This window comes from Equus caballus, chromosome 25 (genome assembly GCF_041296265.1).
Source record: "Equus caballus isolate H_3958 breed thoroughbred chromosome 25, TB-T2T, whole genome shotgun sequence".
Classification (NCBI taxonomy): Eukaryota; Metazoa; Chordata; class Mammalia; order Perissodactyla; family Equidae; genus Equus; species Equus caballus.
In genome coordinates, this window is record NC_091708.1 from 23,884,795 (window position 1) to 23,898,382 (window position 13,588).

At 36.5% G+C, this 13,588-nt stretch overlaps 1 protein-coding gene across 2 annotated transcripts in view; it reads right to left on the reverse strand.

Moving 5' to 3' along the window:
- Positions 1-13,588, reverse strand: part of SVEP1 (sushi, von Willebrand factor type A, EGF and pentraxin domain containing 1) — a 167,132-nt gene that overhangs the window by 136,786 nt on the left and 16,758 nt on the right. For both annotated transcript variants that reach the window (XM_001916149.5, XM_070251692.1), the window contains exon 2: positions 2,582-2,837. In XM_001916149.5, the coding sequence (XP_001916184.3) occupies positions 2,582-2,837 (256 nt within the window). The remainder of the gene's footprint in view (positions 1-2,581; positions 2,838-13,588) is intronic.

Consider the following 13,588-nt stretch of genomic DNA (forward strand, 5'->3'; position numbering starts at 1 on the left):
AAATAAAACTAGAATCCTGAATGCTGTGTAAGGGTGTTGATGTGTGAGCTACTAATTAAAGAATAAATACCAGCACTTCCATAGTTATTTGATTAAAGACTTAAATAACAGCACCACACAAGTTCAATAATAGAAACAGAATGTGGTTTATCTCTCAATTCTAGGTAAATTATCATATTTTATGTAAGTGGAGATCATACTGATTACTTGAGCCATGCTCTGAAGTGAGGCATGCTGGGAATTCAACTACTTAGGCAAAAGGTGTTCAGAAAGTGACTTCACAGGGCAGGGTAAGGTTGAATATGACTATCAGAATGGATGGCCTAGAATCAGGCAGACAATAAGTTCCATTTACCCTGCTGAAGAAGTTCAAAGGTCTTAGCCCAAATTCCAGTGCTATGTAGGTCCATGGTGCTGGGCCCAGATACAGTGATGGGCCCCTAGTAGGAACTCAGATGGGTGAGTTTCACCAAGACACACGGACTGCAACTGAATACCTGGAAAGGAGATTGGTGAGGGCCTCAATTATGGAATATCTGTCTCTATGCCTTAAGACTCTGAACAATAAATAGGGGCAAAGTAAAGGGAAGACTCCTGCCCCAAGGGAAAGAGACCAGTAAGACCAGGTACCCTGTTAAAGCTTCATCTGATAGATTGTGGTGTGGGTAAAAGGGCTGTAACGTGGGCACTTAACTCTGAGACATTGGGCCACAGGTTTATTTGGCAGTAGAGTAACTTTGGGAGTAAGAAAAATCTAGCTATGAAGACTGGTGCACTGGCATTCAGGTCCGGGAGAGAGATAAGTGAGTGAGTTACATATGGAGAAAGCTATTATTCCATAACCTATATCTATTGAGAATGACCTGAAACAAGGACAGTCTTGAGACCAAGAGTGGCTTCATCCAAATTGAAAGTAGCTTCAGAGAATACAGAGGCAGAGGAAATGAGGCTCATTTCCTTTCACCCGATCATCTCTTTTCAGTGAAAACACCATCTTTCCTCACCAAATCTGGAAACTCAGTCACAGTATTAAAACACTCTAGATAGTAGTTTATTGTAATAAAAATCACATCTCCCAAATTCCTGTTGCATTATAGTAACCAAAATCCTTTCCTTGAAGGCTCTGTCCCCTCGCAGTTTTTGGGTCAACTCAAATTAGGGCAGAGGCCCCAATCCTACAAGACAGAGGAAGGATAGGACTGGAAATAAGCCGTCTACAACATAGTTAATAACACCCACAATTTCATAATCCCATCTAGTAGCACAGCCACCCTGTCTTCTTGCTTAACAGATCAGTTTCCTCTGAGAAAAGGAGACAGGAAGGAAGCTCCAATTACTGAACTTCTGCCATGTGCCAAACACGATACTTGGGGAAATTTAAATATTTTATTTAATCCTCCTGACAAAACTATATGGTACATGTTACAATATCTCCATTTTGAAAATAGAGGAAACTGAAGTTCATAGATGTTAGATAAACTGCCTAAGATAATAACAGTAGTGGACAGTTGTTGAGTGCTTAGTATAAGCCCTCAGTAACTTTTCTAATCACTTTATACATATTTACCCATTTAACCCTTGTAACAATCCTATGAAGTAGGTACTATTCTTGTACCCTATTCTGTTAACAAGAAAGCTAAAGAGTGCAAAAGTTAATTTGCCAAAAGCCATTCAGGTAGTAGGTGACTAACAGGGATTTTTTGCTATATCTGTAGCTGGCCTGAGATCCTGCCCTAAACTCTTCACTTGGAACTACAGTAGGGCTGACCCACTTATTATAAACAATCACTAATTTCTAGGAAATCTTGTGTTGCCATAATTTGCCCATCAAACTGAATCTTTCATATGGATACCTACAAAGATCAAGCCTAATTCGCTGTGCAGCTTTGGTTGAGGCCAGATCTCCTGTCATATTCTCCCAATCTATACTTTCTTTCCTGGCTCACCAAGACACGAGCCCATATTATGCCTGGAAGTTCATCTCACTAAAATCACACAACTAAACATCCGTATAAATGGGGTACAAAGAACTCTAATGATGGATTTACTGATTTTATTCCCTCTTGGGGTCAGTGCTCTGCAGCTTATACATAAGCATATCTATCTTCAAATTATCAGGTCAGGAAGTAGCTGTTAAGTATTTAGTGTCACTATATCTTCACGTGTATTTCTGGAAACATTCTGGTGAGATTCACTCTACATGTCTCTGAATGTTTACTTCATCTTTCCAGATAACTGTAAATGAGATCTAAGTCAAGGCTTCCCACTCTGTGTGTGGCTTCAAAACACACCTAAATCCATTCCATTGATTTTAACTATTCTAGGTGGGAGCGTACGGATATGTTAGTGAAAATATATCACAGCTGTTAAAAAACAAAACAAAGCAAATAGTCTTGTTGCAAGGTCAGAATGTCAGCTCTATTGATGAAGTTCAACACATCTCATAGTACACAAAGGACATATGGGCATCCTGCTCAGTGAAAACCTCGAGTTTGGTATTACCTTCTGGTGGGTTTCAAGCAGTAAGCAAGAAGGAAATCCCATTTAAAGGCACAATGCTATGCCATTAGGTTTCCATTACCTTCATGTAATGCCCGGCGAGCTAAAGCCTCAAATTCTTCAAAACTGTGGAGCAGGTAGCAGTGTTCCTCCTTTGGGGTGGAAGCCATGTCATTCAGTTCTCGAATGTTTCCTTGCCATATGCCAAAAGTGAAGATCTCCACTCCAAAATCTCGCAGCGAGGCGGCAACTGGTCTAGGATCTCCCCCATTGGAATATCCATCAGTAATGAGAAATATAACTTTTGTTGAGTTTTCTCTAGAATGGCGAAGAATTTGCTGTAATGAAATAGGGAAAGTTAGGATGAGTTTGTACTGTGTTGGCCTATGTGCTTCCCTTCTTATGTAAGGTAGTATTTGTGAAGATTATTAGCATTTCACAAGAGTGAGGGATGGAACTCTGATTGGTGAGAGTAAAAATAGGCAGACTAGAGCCTACAGTGGTCTTCTCATGGAACCACAATAAACCTCAAAAGCATTTAAAATATATCATCATCGTCATCGTCATCATTGCCATGGGGTTTGCTAATGAAGAGCAACAAATTTTTATGGAATAAATTTTTATTGATATTATCAATTACTGTTAAACTATTTTTTATTGACTTTCAGGCTCAAAATATGAACCAAATCTGAGTCTCATGTGTCTACTTCCAAGCATATTTACCTAGTGAGAGAGCTAGTTATCTACTCACCTACCTACCTAACTGAACCACCTTAGCATCATCCACTAAAAGCCTAACTAGAAGAAAACTTAACAGAATATGTCTTTTCCAGAGTTAATAATGGCTCATTTGCTTCCTATATTTGTTTTTCCACTGCTCCTCCAAAATTGTAGAATTGACTCAATACTTCATTTTTTTGGACCACCCAGTATCAGCTGTTTTTGGTGGTGTCCTATCTTCATGAGAAAATACTGATTCACTAAATCTGACACTGGAGCTTTATTATTTTAGGACAAGTGAGTTCTGGTTTATAATGTTATATGCTATTCCTTCTTTATAGATAGAAGGACAAAGTGAAACCTTTTTTTAAAAAGGCATCTATTTATTGCCATTGATGCTTTGTAACATCAAACTGTAAAAGGTACAAGAAATCCAGTGGTGACTCTGGCTTGTAATTAAATTTGCTGTTGTTGCTTTTCATTAGAAATGGGTAGAAAAGGTAAAGAAACACCAGCGTATAGTTTCTGGCAAGTTTTTAGGCAGAATTCAATGTTTATTAAGCAACAATTCAAGAAACACTACATTTAGAAGGTAGGAAGAGCAACAATTGTATCCTATGTTCTGTTAAAGTTAAAAGGAGATATTATGATTTAAAAAATAACTTTGCCTGAATTCACTTTACGGGGAAGACTCAGCTATAAAATCCAGATTCTTTCAGATTGTAAGATTCATGTCTGTTGAAAGCATTTTCCATCAGTATAAAATGAATAGGTATTTATTCGAATAATTCTTACCAAATTTTTTTAGCGTTGGTGAGCTAAAGATAAAGCTGTTAAACCTGAATTTAAAGGCAATGAAACTGAAAATGACTCTAGAGAACATCTGGAAAGCCGGCAATTTGAGAAGAGATATTCAAATACTTGACCGCACTCCTCAAAAACTCAAGCGAAATAAAGGAAAATAAATAGTGCGGATGGGATCATATCGAAGACAGGCACAGAGGGCAGGTGTGTGTGGTAGAACAGTATGTGAGATATTAACAGAGTCATTCCCCCAAATACACAGACTGAGGGGCCCAATCAATAATATCAAAATTCTTGGCACTTTTTTCCCCATATTTTCAAACTTATTGGCATAAGCCAGTGATAATAAGATCTGTTTATTGTCTGCATCAAAATTCTTGGCTGTTAAAATCTAAAAAGCTGCCCCCTTAATGAATGACAGGAAGATCTGGACAAATACTTGGTAAGTATGAGATATTTCCTTACTCCAGACAAGGAAAGAAACTCTGAGGAAAGGAAGAGAAAGAGTTAGAGGGGAATAAGAGATTTTAGATGCTGCTGTGAGGCTGTGTCCTCCACACCAATCCCTCCACACCGCAACTCAGTCACAGAAGAGATGACTGACATCCCTTTAGGTATAGGGATCTATAGGTCTTCTTTCCATTTGGATATTTGAGATAGTGGCCCACAGAAGTGCCCTTGGTCATAATGACATGGGACAATAGAATAAAACTATGCGGGATGTTAAAGGAGAGAGGACCTGATGAGTCTTCTGTACTCCTGGAAACACTTAGGAGAGAGAGAGTTGATACAAGATTGACTCCTGAAGGAGTCTGGCAATATTGAGGATGTGGCAGTGGAGGACATCATGGACCGTATGAGCCAAAGGCCAGATACAGATGTGTCTCTCTCAGGCAATAACTGGAATGGACTAAAATACACACACACACACACACACACACACACAGATACACACACATTATTTTAGTTCGGTACCACCTCTGGGGAAAAATCCAATTTTCTGTTATGGATGGCATGAAGTGAGATATTATTTTGTCTTTAAAATTATTCATCAGTATTCAAAGGGTAGCTGCTCATTCTAGTACTCCCAGATGTGGCAGACTGTGTTCACGTTATCCTTGCTCTTTACTAAGTGATAAACTCTTCCTTCCTGAGTTGATCCCTAACCTCCACGGACACTCCCCTAGTTTTTGCTCATTTGATTACTCTCTCTTCTACAAGACCACGGCAGCTAACTGTAAGCAAGACACTAAGAAAGTGAGAATTGTGATGGAAAGGAGGAGAAGACAGAAAAAAAGTAAATTGTCCTTTTCAATATGGTACTCTTGATAGCGCCTGACACAGAGTATGTGCTCATAAATATTTACTCAATGAATGAATCAATGAATGAGTGGTGTGGATAAACTCTAGGATACTTTAAAGAGAATTACTTGAGTGAGTCAGTCAAATGAGCAATGGGAATGTACAGAATATCTGTGTGTGTGCTTATTTTGTACAGTTTTGTACAAAAAAGATAGAGATTTCTTTTTGTGCCCTTATTGTCCTTCTGACATGAACAAATACTCTCCTGTAATACTAATCTCAGTTCATGTCAATAACATTCCCTAACAACAAGATTAGAATTTGAGACCTTGTTGTACTATTCTTTACATACAGAACACTTTAAGCTGTGACTCTATCACAGCTGAAAAAGCTTCTTTAAGCTTTTTCTTCTCTTCTTGCAGAGAACCGATGAGTATTTACAGGAACCATTATATCTGTTGGCAAGACAATATATTAAGTTTAAAATAGCAAGAAGAATAGCAGTATTAGTAGTCCAAGCAAAGAATTACACAAGATCTGGGTTTGGAATGCACTTTAAAGATAGAGGAGGAATGGATGATTTACTGAAAATAATTTAGCCCCCTCCCCCAATCTTTGTGCTTCTTCATACTTAAAAAAACCATAATTCAATAAAAACATTTTTCATTCCACAGATCTAAGAAGTAAATAGAGCTGTGGTAATGTTTGTGGAATGTGGTAGAGGTCCAGCACTCAATTCTCTTTTTAGTGTTCCTGAAATAGTTTACATCATCCACAATCCTTTGTAAGGCATTTAAGAAATCGAATTTTTTGGTCCAGAATATTGAATGAGGCAAACCCTTTGCTGCCAAAGAAAGACTCAACATGGACTTTGTATGGCAAAAAGGTTATCACCATCTGTATTATATCAAGCGTCTGATTAGTTTGTATAAATATCTGGCAGGAAAGTAAGCTCCCCTTGTCCAGCAATAGTCATTAGAATGATAAAAATGCAGGGTTGTGCAACATTGTTCTAACACCCGAGATCCATCACCATTACACAAGACTGCCACCCACCCTGCCCCCCAAGTCAGGCCCTAAGGGAACTCTTTTGAAAAATGGTCTTGAAAGAAAAAGAGAGGTCAAAATGAATCTGACATGGGGACAATATTTGCCCTTGAGCTCCATTAATTAAACTATGTGTAGATGTAACACCAACCACAGCACAACCTTAGCTGCAATTACCCACTGCAGCCAACCTTCCCTGAGGATAGTAAGCAGAGCAGCTCATAAGCCCTCTTTTAAAAAGTTCGATTTCGTGCACGGATAACTATTGTGACCGTATCAGAGCCACTCTCCTTCAGGAAGTAGAAAACTAGTAAATTACGTCAGTGCTTCAACTTGTTTTCCACATGTGTTTTTTACCTTGTTAGGAAACATTAAGTACAAACAAAACACTGTAAACTACTTACAATACTTTCCTCACCCTTCAAATTCTAAAATTTCACCAAGCTTCATCTGTTAGTTAATATTTTTAATTTGAATACCCAAATATTCTTCAGTTCAAGGAATGTTTTTGTTTTATATTTTTGAACAGGATTTCTGGGAAAAGAAGTCACTCATCTTTTGGTTCATCATTTTCCGGACTTCACATATTCTATTCATTTTTCATTTCTATCTCATCCTGCTTTCTTCTGAATTTGGTGGAACTGTCTCAAGCTTTTCTTCCATATCACTGCTTGGGTTTTATGCAGTGCTGTTTCACTTCTCTTCTAATTAGGAATTAATCCTGGCATTGCATTTATTTTTCCCTCTTACAATATTTCTTTATTTTACACAGTTTTCTCTTTATTCCCTTCAGCTTCTCAGCCAGTTTTGTTTTCATTTCTGTCCTTTATCCATCCTCATTTCTCATCTCCATTTCAAGGTTTTATTTACTTACATTGAGTGCATGGAACAAATGCTTTCTAGGATTTAGTTCTGCTTTTCATAGTGAATTCTTGCATTTTATCTGTATCTCACATTCTAGCTTTATTTCATTTAGCAAAATATTTTCAAAGAAGACATATAGAAGGTTTTTTTTTTTCTCTAGGGCTGGCCCCATGTCCAAGCACTTAGGTTCACATGCTCCACTTCAGTGGCCCAGGGTTCTCCAGTTCAGATCCTGGGCATGGACCTACATGCCACTCATCAAGCCACGCTGTGGTGGTGTCCCATATAGAAAAACTAGAATGATTTACAATTAGGATATACAAGTACATACTGGGGCTTTGGGGAACAAAAAGAAAAGGAAGATTTGCAACAGATGTTAGCTCAGGGCCAATCTTTCTCACCAAAAAGTAAAAAACAACAAAAAAAGTTTTTTCCCCTCATCCATGAATGAAGAAGTATATCCAGCTACTATTATTACTATTAAAACAAACTGATAACCTATCCAAGTAACCGACAAAGAGGGTTAAGAAAAAGCCATACACTGCGTCTGTTTAAAAACAGAGAGTCTAGGTCAGCACTGTCCAGTAGAATTTTCTATAACGACTGACATGTTATCTGCTCTGTTCAACACAATAGCCACAAGTTACATGTTGCTACTGAGCACTTGAAATGAGGCTATTATTCCTGAGGAACTGAATTTATAATTTTATCTAATTTTAATTAATTTAAATTTAAATAGCCACATCTGGCTAGAGGCTACAATATTGGACAGTGCAGGTCAAGACAGATATATCCCATTCCAGGAGGGAAAAACACAGAACGTCTAGAGCAGGCCTATGAAATATTCTGTAAACTCAAGAACTGCAAAATGAACTTGAAGACTTAGAAGAATACATCATTTAATACGGAAATAAGAAGAAAATAAGCACAAAGGAGTGGTGCTCAGGATGTAGAAAGTCAAAGTCTCCATGGAAACAGGAACTGAGAGTCACAGAAAGAGAACAGGCTAAGAGGAAAACAGAGACGTGTCACAGGAGAGGGATTTGGTAAGGAAATAATGCAAGAAACCCAAACGCAATGGAAGACGCAGAAATCCACATGGGCAGTAGTGAAATAAACTGTCAGAAATTCAAACTGATGGAGTTTGGTAGAAATTTTAGTGTAGAAAAGCTGCCAACTAACCCCATTTATAAACATAGACGCACAATTCTGAATAAATACCTCCAAACTGAATTCAACTAATATTCAAAGGATCTTTCCGCTTTACTCAATAAGCCTGACTCCTCAAATGCAAAAATAGGTTAAAATTAGTAAACCTTTTGCCATAATACAACACAGTAATTGTCCCAATTAAAAGAAAAAATAATCTAAGATACTAAGAACACATTCAATAAAATTAAGTTCTGCTTTATTTTAATAAATAAATATTTCAGAATAAAAAGATACTTCAGTAATATGATAGATTATCTATCTCAAAGCAACAACATAAGTTACACTTAACTGTGAAAACCCAGCCTATTTCCCAATTAGATAAGGAGCAATCAGCAATTCTAAGTATTTTCACTATTATTTAAAATCATTCTGAAATTTCTAGCCAAGACAATAAGAGACAAAACCACGATAAGCACTACACTTCTTAAAGCTTCTGCTCCTTCTCAAAACATCAAAATTAAAAAGGAACAAACTGGAAAACATATTAACTAAGCTTATCAAATAAAGTATTAAGGTCCTTAACATACAAAGAACTTTGACATACCTCTAAAGGAACAGAAAGAGGAAAATAACAGAAACCTAGGTAAATGTTTTGACCAAACAAAATGAAGACTAAAAAAAAAAGATGCTATTTGTCAGAAAACCAGAAAATCATTTAACTTCACTCATAACCAAAATAATGTAAGTTAAATAATAGCAATACTATTTTTTCACTTCTCGAATGGCCAAAGATTTTTTTAATTTAAAAATTATAAAATAAGTGGGGAGACATTCTTCTATCGGAAATGCCACCTGGATTGATAATATTTGGAGTGCTGTGTGACACAGCAACCAAAGCCTTATAAATCTCACACAATTTGAACTACAATTCTACATCTAAGACTATCTTAAGGAAATAACCATGGATACCCATAAAAAATGATCAAAAGGATGTGTATCCCAGAATAACTTGCAATAGTAAAAAAATGGAAACAATAAAAAAGTCCAACAATAGGTTACTGGTTAAATAAATTACAGGGAAATCATGAAATATCATTATAAGCCCTTTTTGAATAATATTCAATTTAAAAAGTAGATAATCAAATACAATGATTTTATTACATTAGTGTGCATGTACTGCGTGTACGTGCATGTATGTAAAAGTATGACTGACAGTACATACATCAAAATGATGGCTATCTCTTGGTAGTATATTTAGGGGGTTTTATTTGCTTCTTTATTATAGTTTTATATCATTTCCAAATTTTCTCTTTCTCTTGTTCTCTATTCCTCCTCTGGGGAATGTCATGCGATCTCAGAACTTTGAGTCTCACCTATAGACTAATGACTCCTAAATCTATGCCAAATTAAACTCAAACTCCCAATGTAAAGTTCCCATGGCCCAGTAGACACCTCTGCCTGAACATGCCATAGGCCTCTCAAACTCAACACATCCTCTCCAAGCACAAATAAGGGTTCCCACCTCTTGTGTTGAAGATACATCAATATCTTATATAATTAACGTATAGTGGCACCATAATCTATCCCATTTTACAAGTCTGCAATCTAGGAGTAATCTATGATGCCTTCTTTCTGTCACCTTTAGCAATGCATCCAGACCTGTATACTTCACCTCGGAATTATCTACCTACCTCACAATCCGATTGCCCAGCCTCGGTTCAGGTACGGCATATTGGTTCTGCATGGATTATTGTAAAACAAGAGTTGTTTTAAGCATTTCTGTCTGAAACTGCTCTTCTTTCATGTCCATTGTCTGACCTGCCATCAAAGTTATCTTTCTGAAATACTGACTTAATCATATTTTGAAACTTCCATTATTTTTCCTGTCTACAAAATAAAGTCTAAATTTCTTTACATGTCCTTTTACTATCCAGTCCCAAATAATACTTCCAGAGACATGCCTTACCACACCCCTTTCTCCTGTCTACTTCCCCAACCTACCTCTTCTACTATATTCTCGCTACACTAGTCTTTTTGGAGGTTTCAGAACATACCAAGCTTTCCTTATGTTCAGACTCCCTAGAAATTCTTAACAGCTCTTTCTCACCTGCCACTATGTCTACTTCCACTCTTGCTAGTTCTTCAAAATCCAGATCAAAGTTCATCTCTTTGAAACTTTCTCAAATTCTTCTGCTGTGCAGAAAATATTAAATCCACCTCAGTGCTCCCACTTCATTCCATTATTCTAACCCCATCACAATTATAGGTAGTGCTTATCTATCTGGCTATACCCCTAGCTAGATAGCAAGATACTCTATGGCAAGGATTGACTCATGTTTTTACTCTACTGAAGATCAAAAACCCATTAACAGATGAATGGATAAAGAAAATATGGTGTATATATATATATACAATGGAATAGTACTCAGTCATAAAACTAGATGACATCTGACCACTTGCAACAACACAGATGGACCTTGAGGGTATAATGCTAAGTAAAATAAGTCAGACGGAGAAAGACAAATATCTTTCAGACAAACATGATTTCACTCATATGTGGAAGATTTAAAACAACAACAAACAAACAAACAAACAAACAAACAAACACATAGAGACAGAGAACAGACTGGTGGTTACCAGAGGGGAAACAGGATGCAGGAGGGGTGAAATGGGTAAACGGGGTCATTTGTATGGTGATAGACAGAAACCAGAGTTTTGGTGGCCAACAGGTTGTAACCTATACAGAAGTCCAATTATGATGTATGCCTGAAATTTACATAATGTTATAAACCAATGTTAAATCAAGTAAAGAAAATAAAAATTAAAAATAACTATGAAATAAGTGGAGGAAAGAATAAACAAGCAAATGCCTGAATTCTCACTAGCTATAGGGCAAACATGCAGAATAAACTAATAAATTCTAGGCCAAACATTGTTACAGTAAATCTTGTTCTGCAATTGTGAAATGAAAACTCTTATAAATATATATTTAAACTTATTTCACCAAATCCATATGGAGCTTATGTTATATACCAGGCACCGTGCTAGGGATTTTTAATTATGCTATTTGATGATACAACAGAACCATTCCCTAACAACAAACAAGCAAAAAGTAAAACAATGACAAAAGTATAACAGGAAAGAGTATTCTGTAGTAACTGAGCTTTCCTATATATACTGTAATATCAAATAAATCATATTTAGTGTGTCTCATTTATTTTAAGTATTAACTCAGGTTTCATAGACTGAAATTCTAGAACGAAAAAAGAATGCTGGCTTGGGTAACATTTAGGCTATTTATTACAGTCTAGCCAAATCACAGAAAAACCAGAGGGACAAAAGAGAACATAATCTCAGATTTATGATCACAGAGTTTTTCCACCCACATACATGCTTTAGTTATTCAACAGGGTCACAAATCATTTTGAAATGGACCCATAGGGACAGTACATCAAATTGGGAAATGATGTGTACAGGAGTTGATGAGTAGCAGACTTAATCTAGACTGTGAAAAACAGAATAAGCACGCAAAAGACCAAGCAAATTTCCAGTGATGCCAGATTCCACCATCCATTCTATAAACACACAGGGAATAAAGCAAATCTGAATAGCCAAAAGTAAAGTCATCAGAACTGAAATGAAAATGAAAGAGAGCTAAATGACATGTCACTTAAACAAACCGCTAATTTATTACAAGATTAAAAAAATCAAATTTAAATGTATTAATATTGTTATGAATAAATTTACAAAATGATTTCAGTTGACATGTTAAATGCTTATAACAATATGACTGAGTAGCAGTTAGTCCATAAAGTCAAAGATATTAGAGAATTTATTCATGTGCCTCATATCAAGAGGCCAAAGGAGAAAGTAAGATAATTTCAAATGATACCTGGGCATCAATTTATGGTTTTACAAATGACTTAGGCAAAGAATCCACAGACTCTTTACTTAATACGACAAAGAGAATTATCATAAACCAATGGGCACAATCACTCTTGAAGCACTCTCATTAAATTCAGGGACAAGGTAAGAATGTTCCATCATGTCTATTTGGGAAGTCTAGCCAAATAATGAGGCAAGAAATAGAAATAAGTGTCATAAAAAAAGTACTCATATTTCAAATGGAAGAATCAAGTTGAAAGGAACTATTGAGAGGTGCTGAGAAAGAGTTATGCACATGAATAGCTACTTTATCTGCAAAATTTACCAGTAACAACTGACTAGTAATAGGAGATTTGAAAATTCAGTTGCGGTATATCTACATGATAAAATATACTTGAAAGGTAATTTTAGGAGAATTTTATTGTGTGGGAAAAATTTTGTTATGCAGCTTTAAAAATAAAAATTAGAGAACACGCTTTTGATACATATTTACATATAATTATATAGGCACTCACACACATAAAAAAAGGAAGAGACAAAAACTGTAATAGTTACTATATTATCCTGTGTTATCTAAAACTATCAGTGGACATATAATTTCCACAATTAGGTAAAGAAGCAAAAATTATTTTTAGAGAAACACCTGCAGACTTTTAATGGTTACCATTGAATTAAAGGTATTTGGACAGTTTTAAGATAAAAATTTATGAAGGATGGTCTTAACCACATTTTGTTGTCAATAAGCATTGGATATCCACTTAATTAGCTTAAACAAAGGGTATTTATTGGAAGCATATAGAAATATCTCTCCATACCCAAGAAGAGAGAGAAGAACTGGGCCTCAAGAGAGACTGGAACAGGAACAAGCCGCAGGAACCACGGCTGCTGCTCCTTCTAACCTTCCATCTGCTTCCTTCTCATGGGGGCCACGCTGTATCTTTTCTCAGTTTCTGTCTGCACACCTTCATCATTCACTTCTCCTTACAGCGATGGGATTCCTCTGGTTCACTGTGTAGTCTTAACTCTATATTCCCTACATACTGGTAAAAAAAATCTACTGTGTCAGAGCCCTTTGTGCCCTGGTCTAAATTTCCAGGAGAAAGAAAGAATGTAAACAATTCATCTCAATCTCTGACTTGCCACCCTCAATCCACACAGAAAGGGACACCCTCCATAGGTGGGCAAAGGACTGAGGAGGCGGCTGTGTGTGGTTCTCAGTGAAAATGGTTGTTGATGGACACGGACTACAGAAGAAATGAGCTACAAGGAAAAGGAAGTTAATGCTATGCCTAGATTTACCTAGGAGAAAAATTGC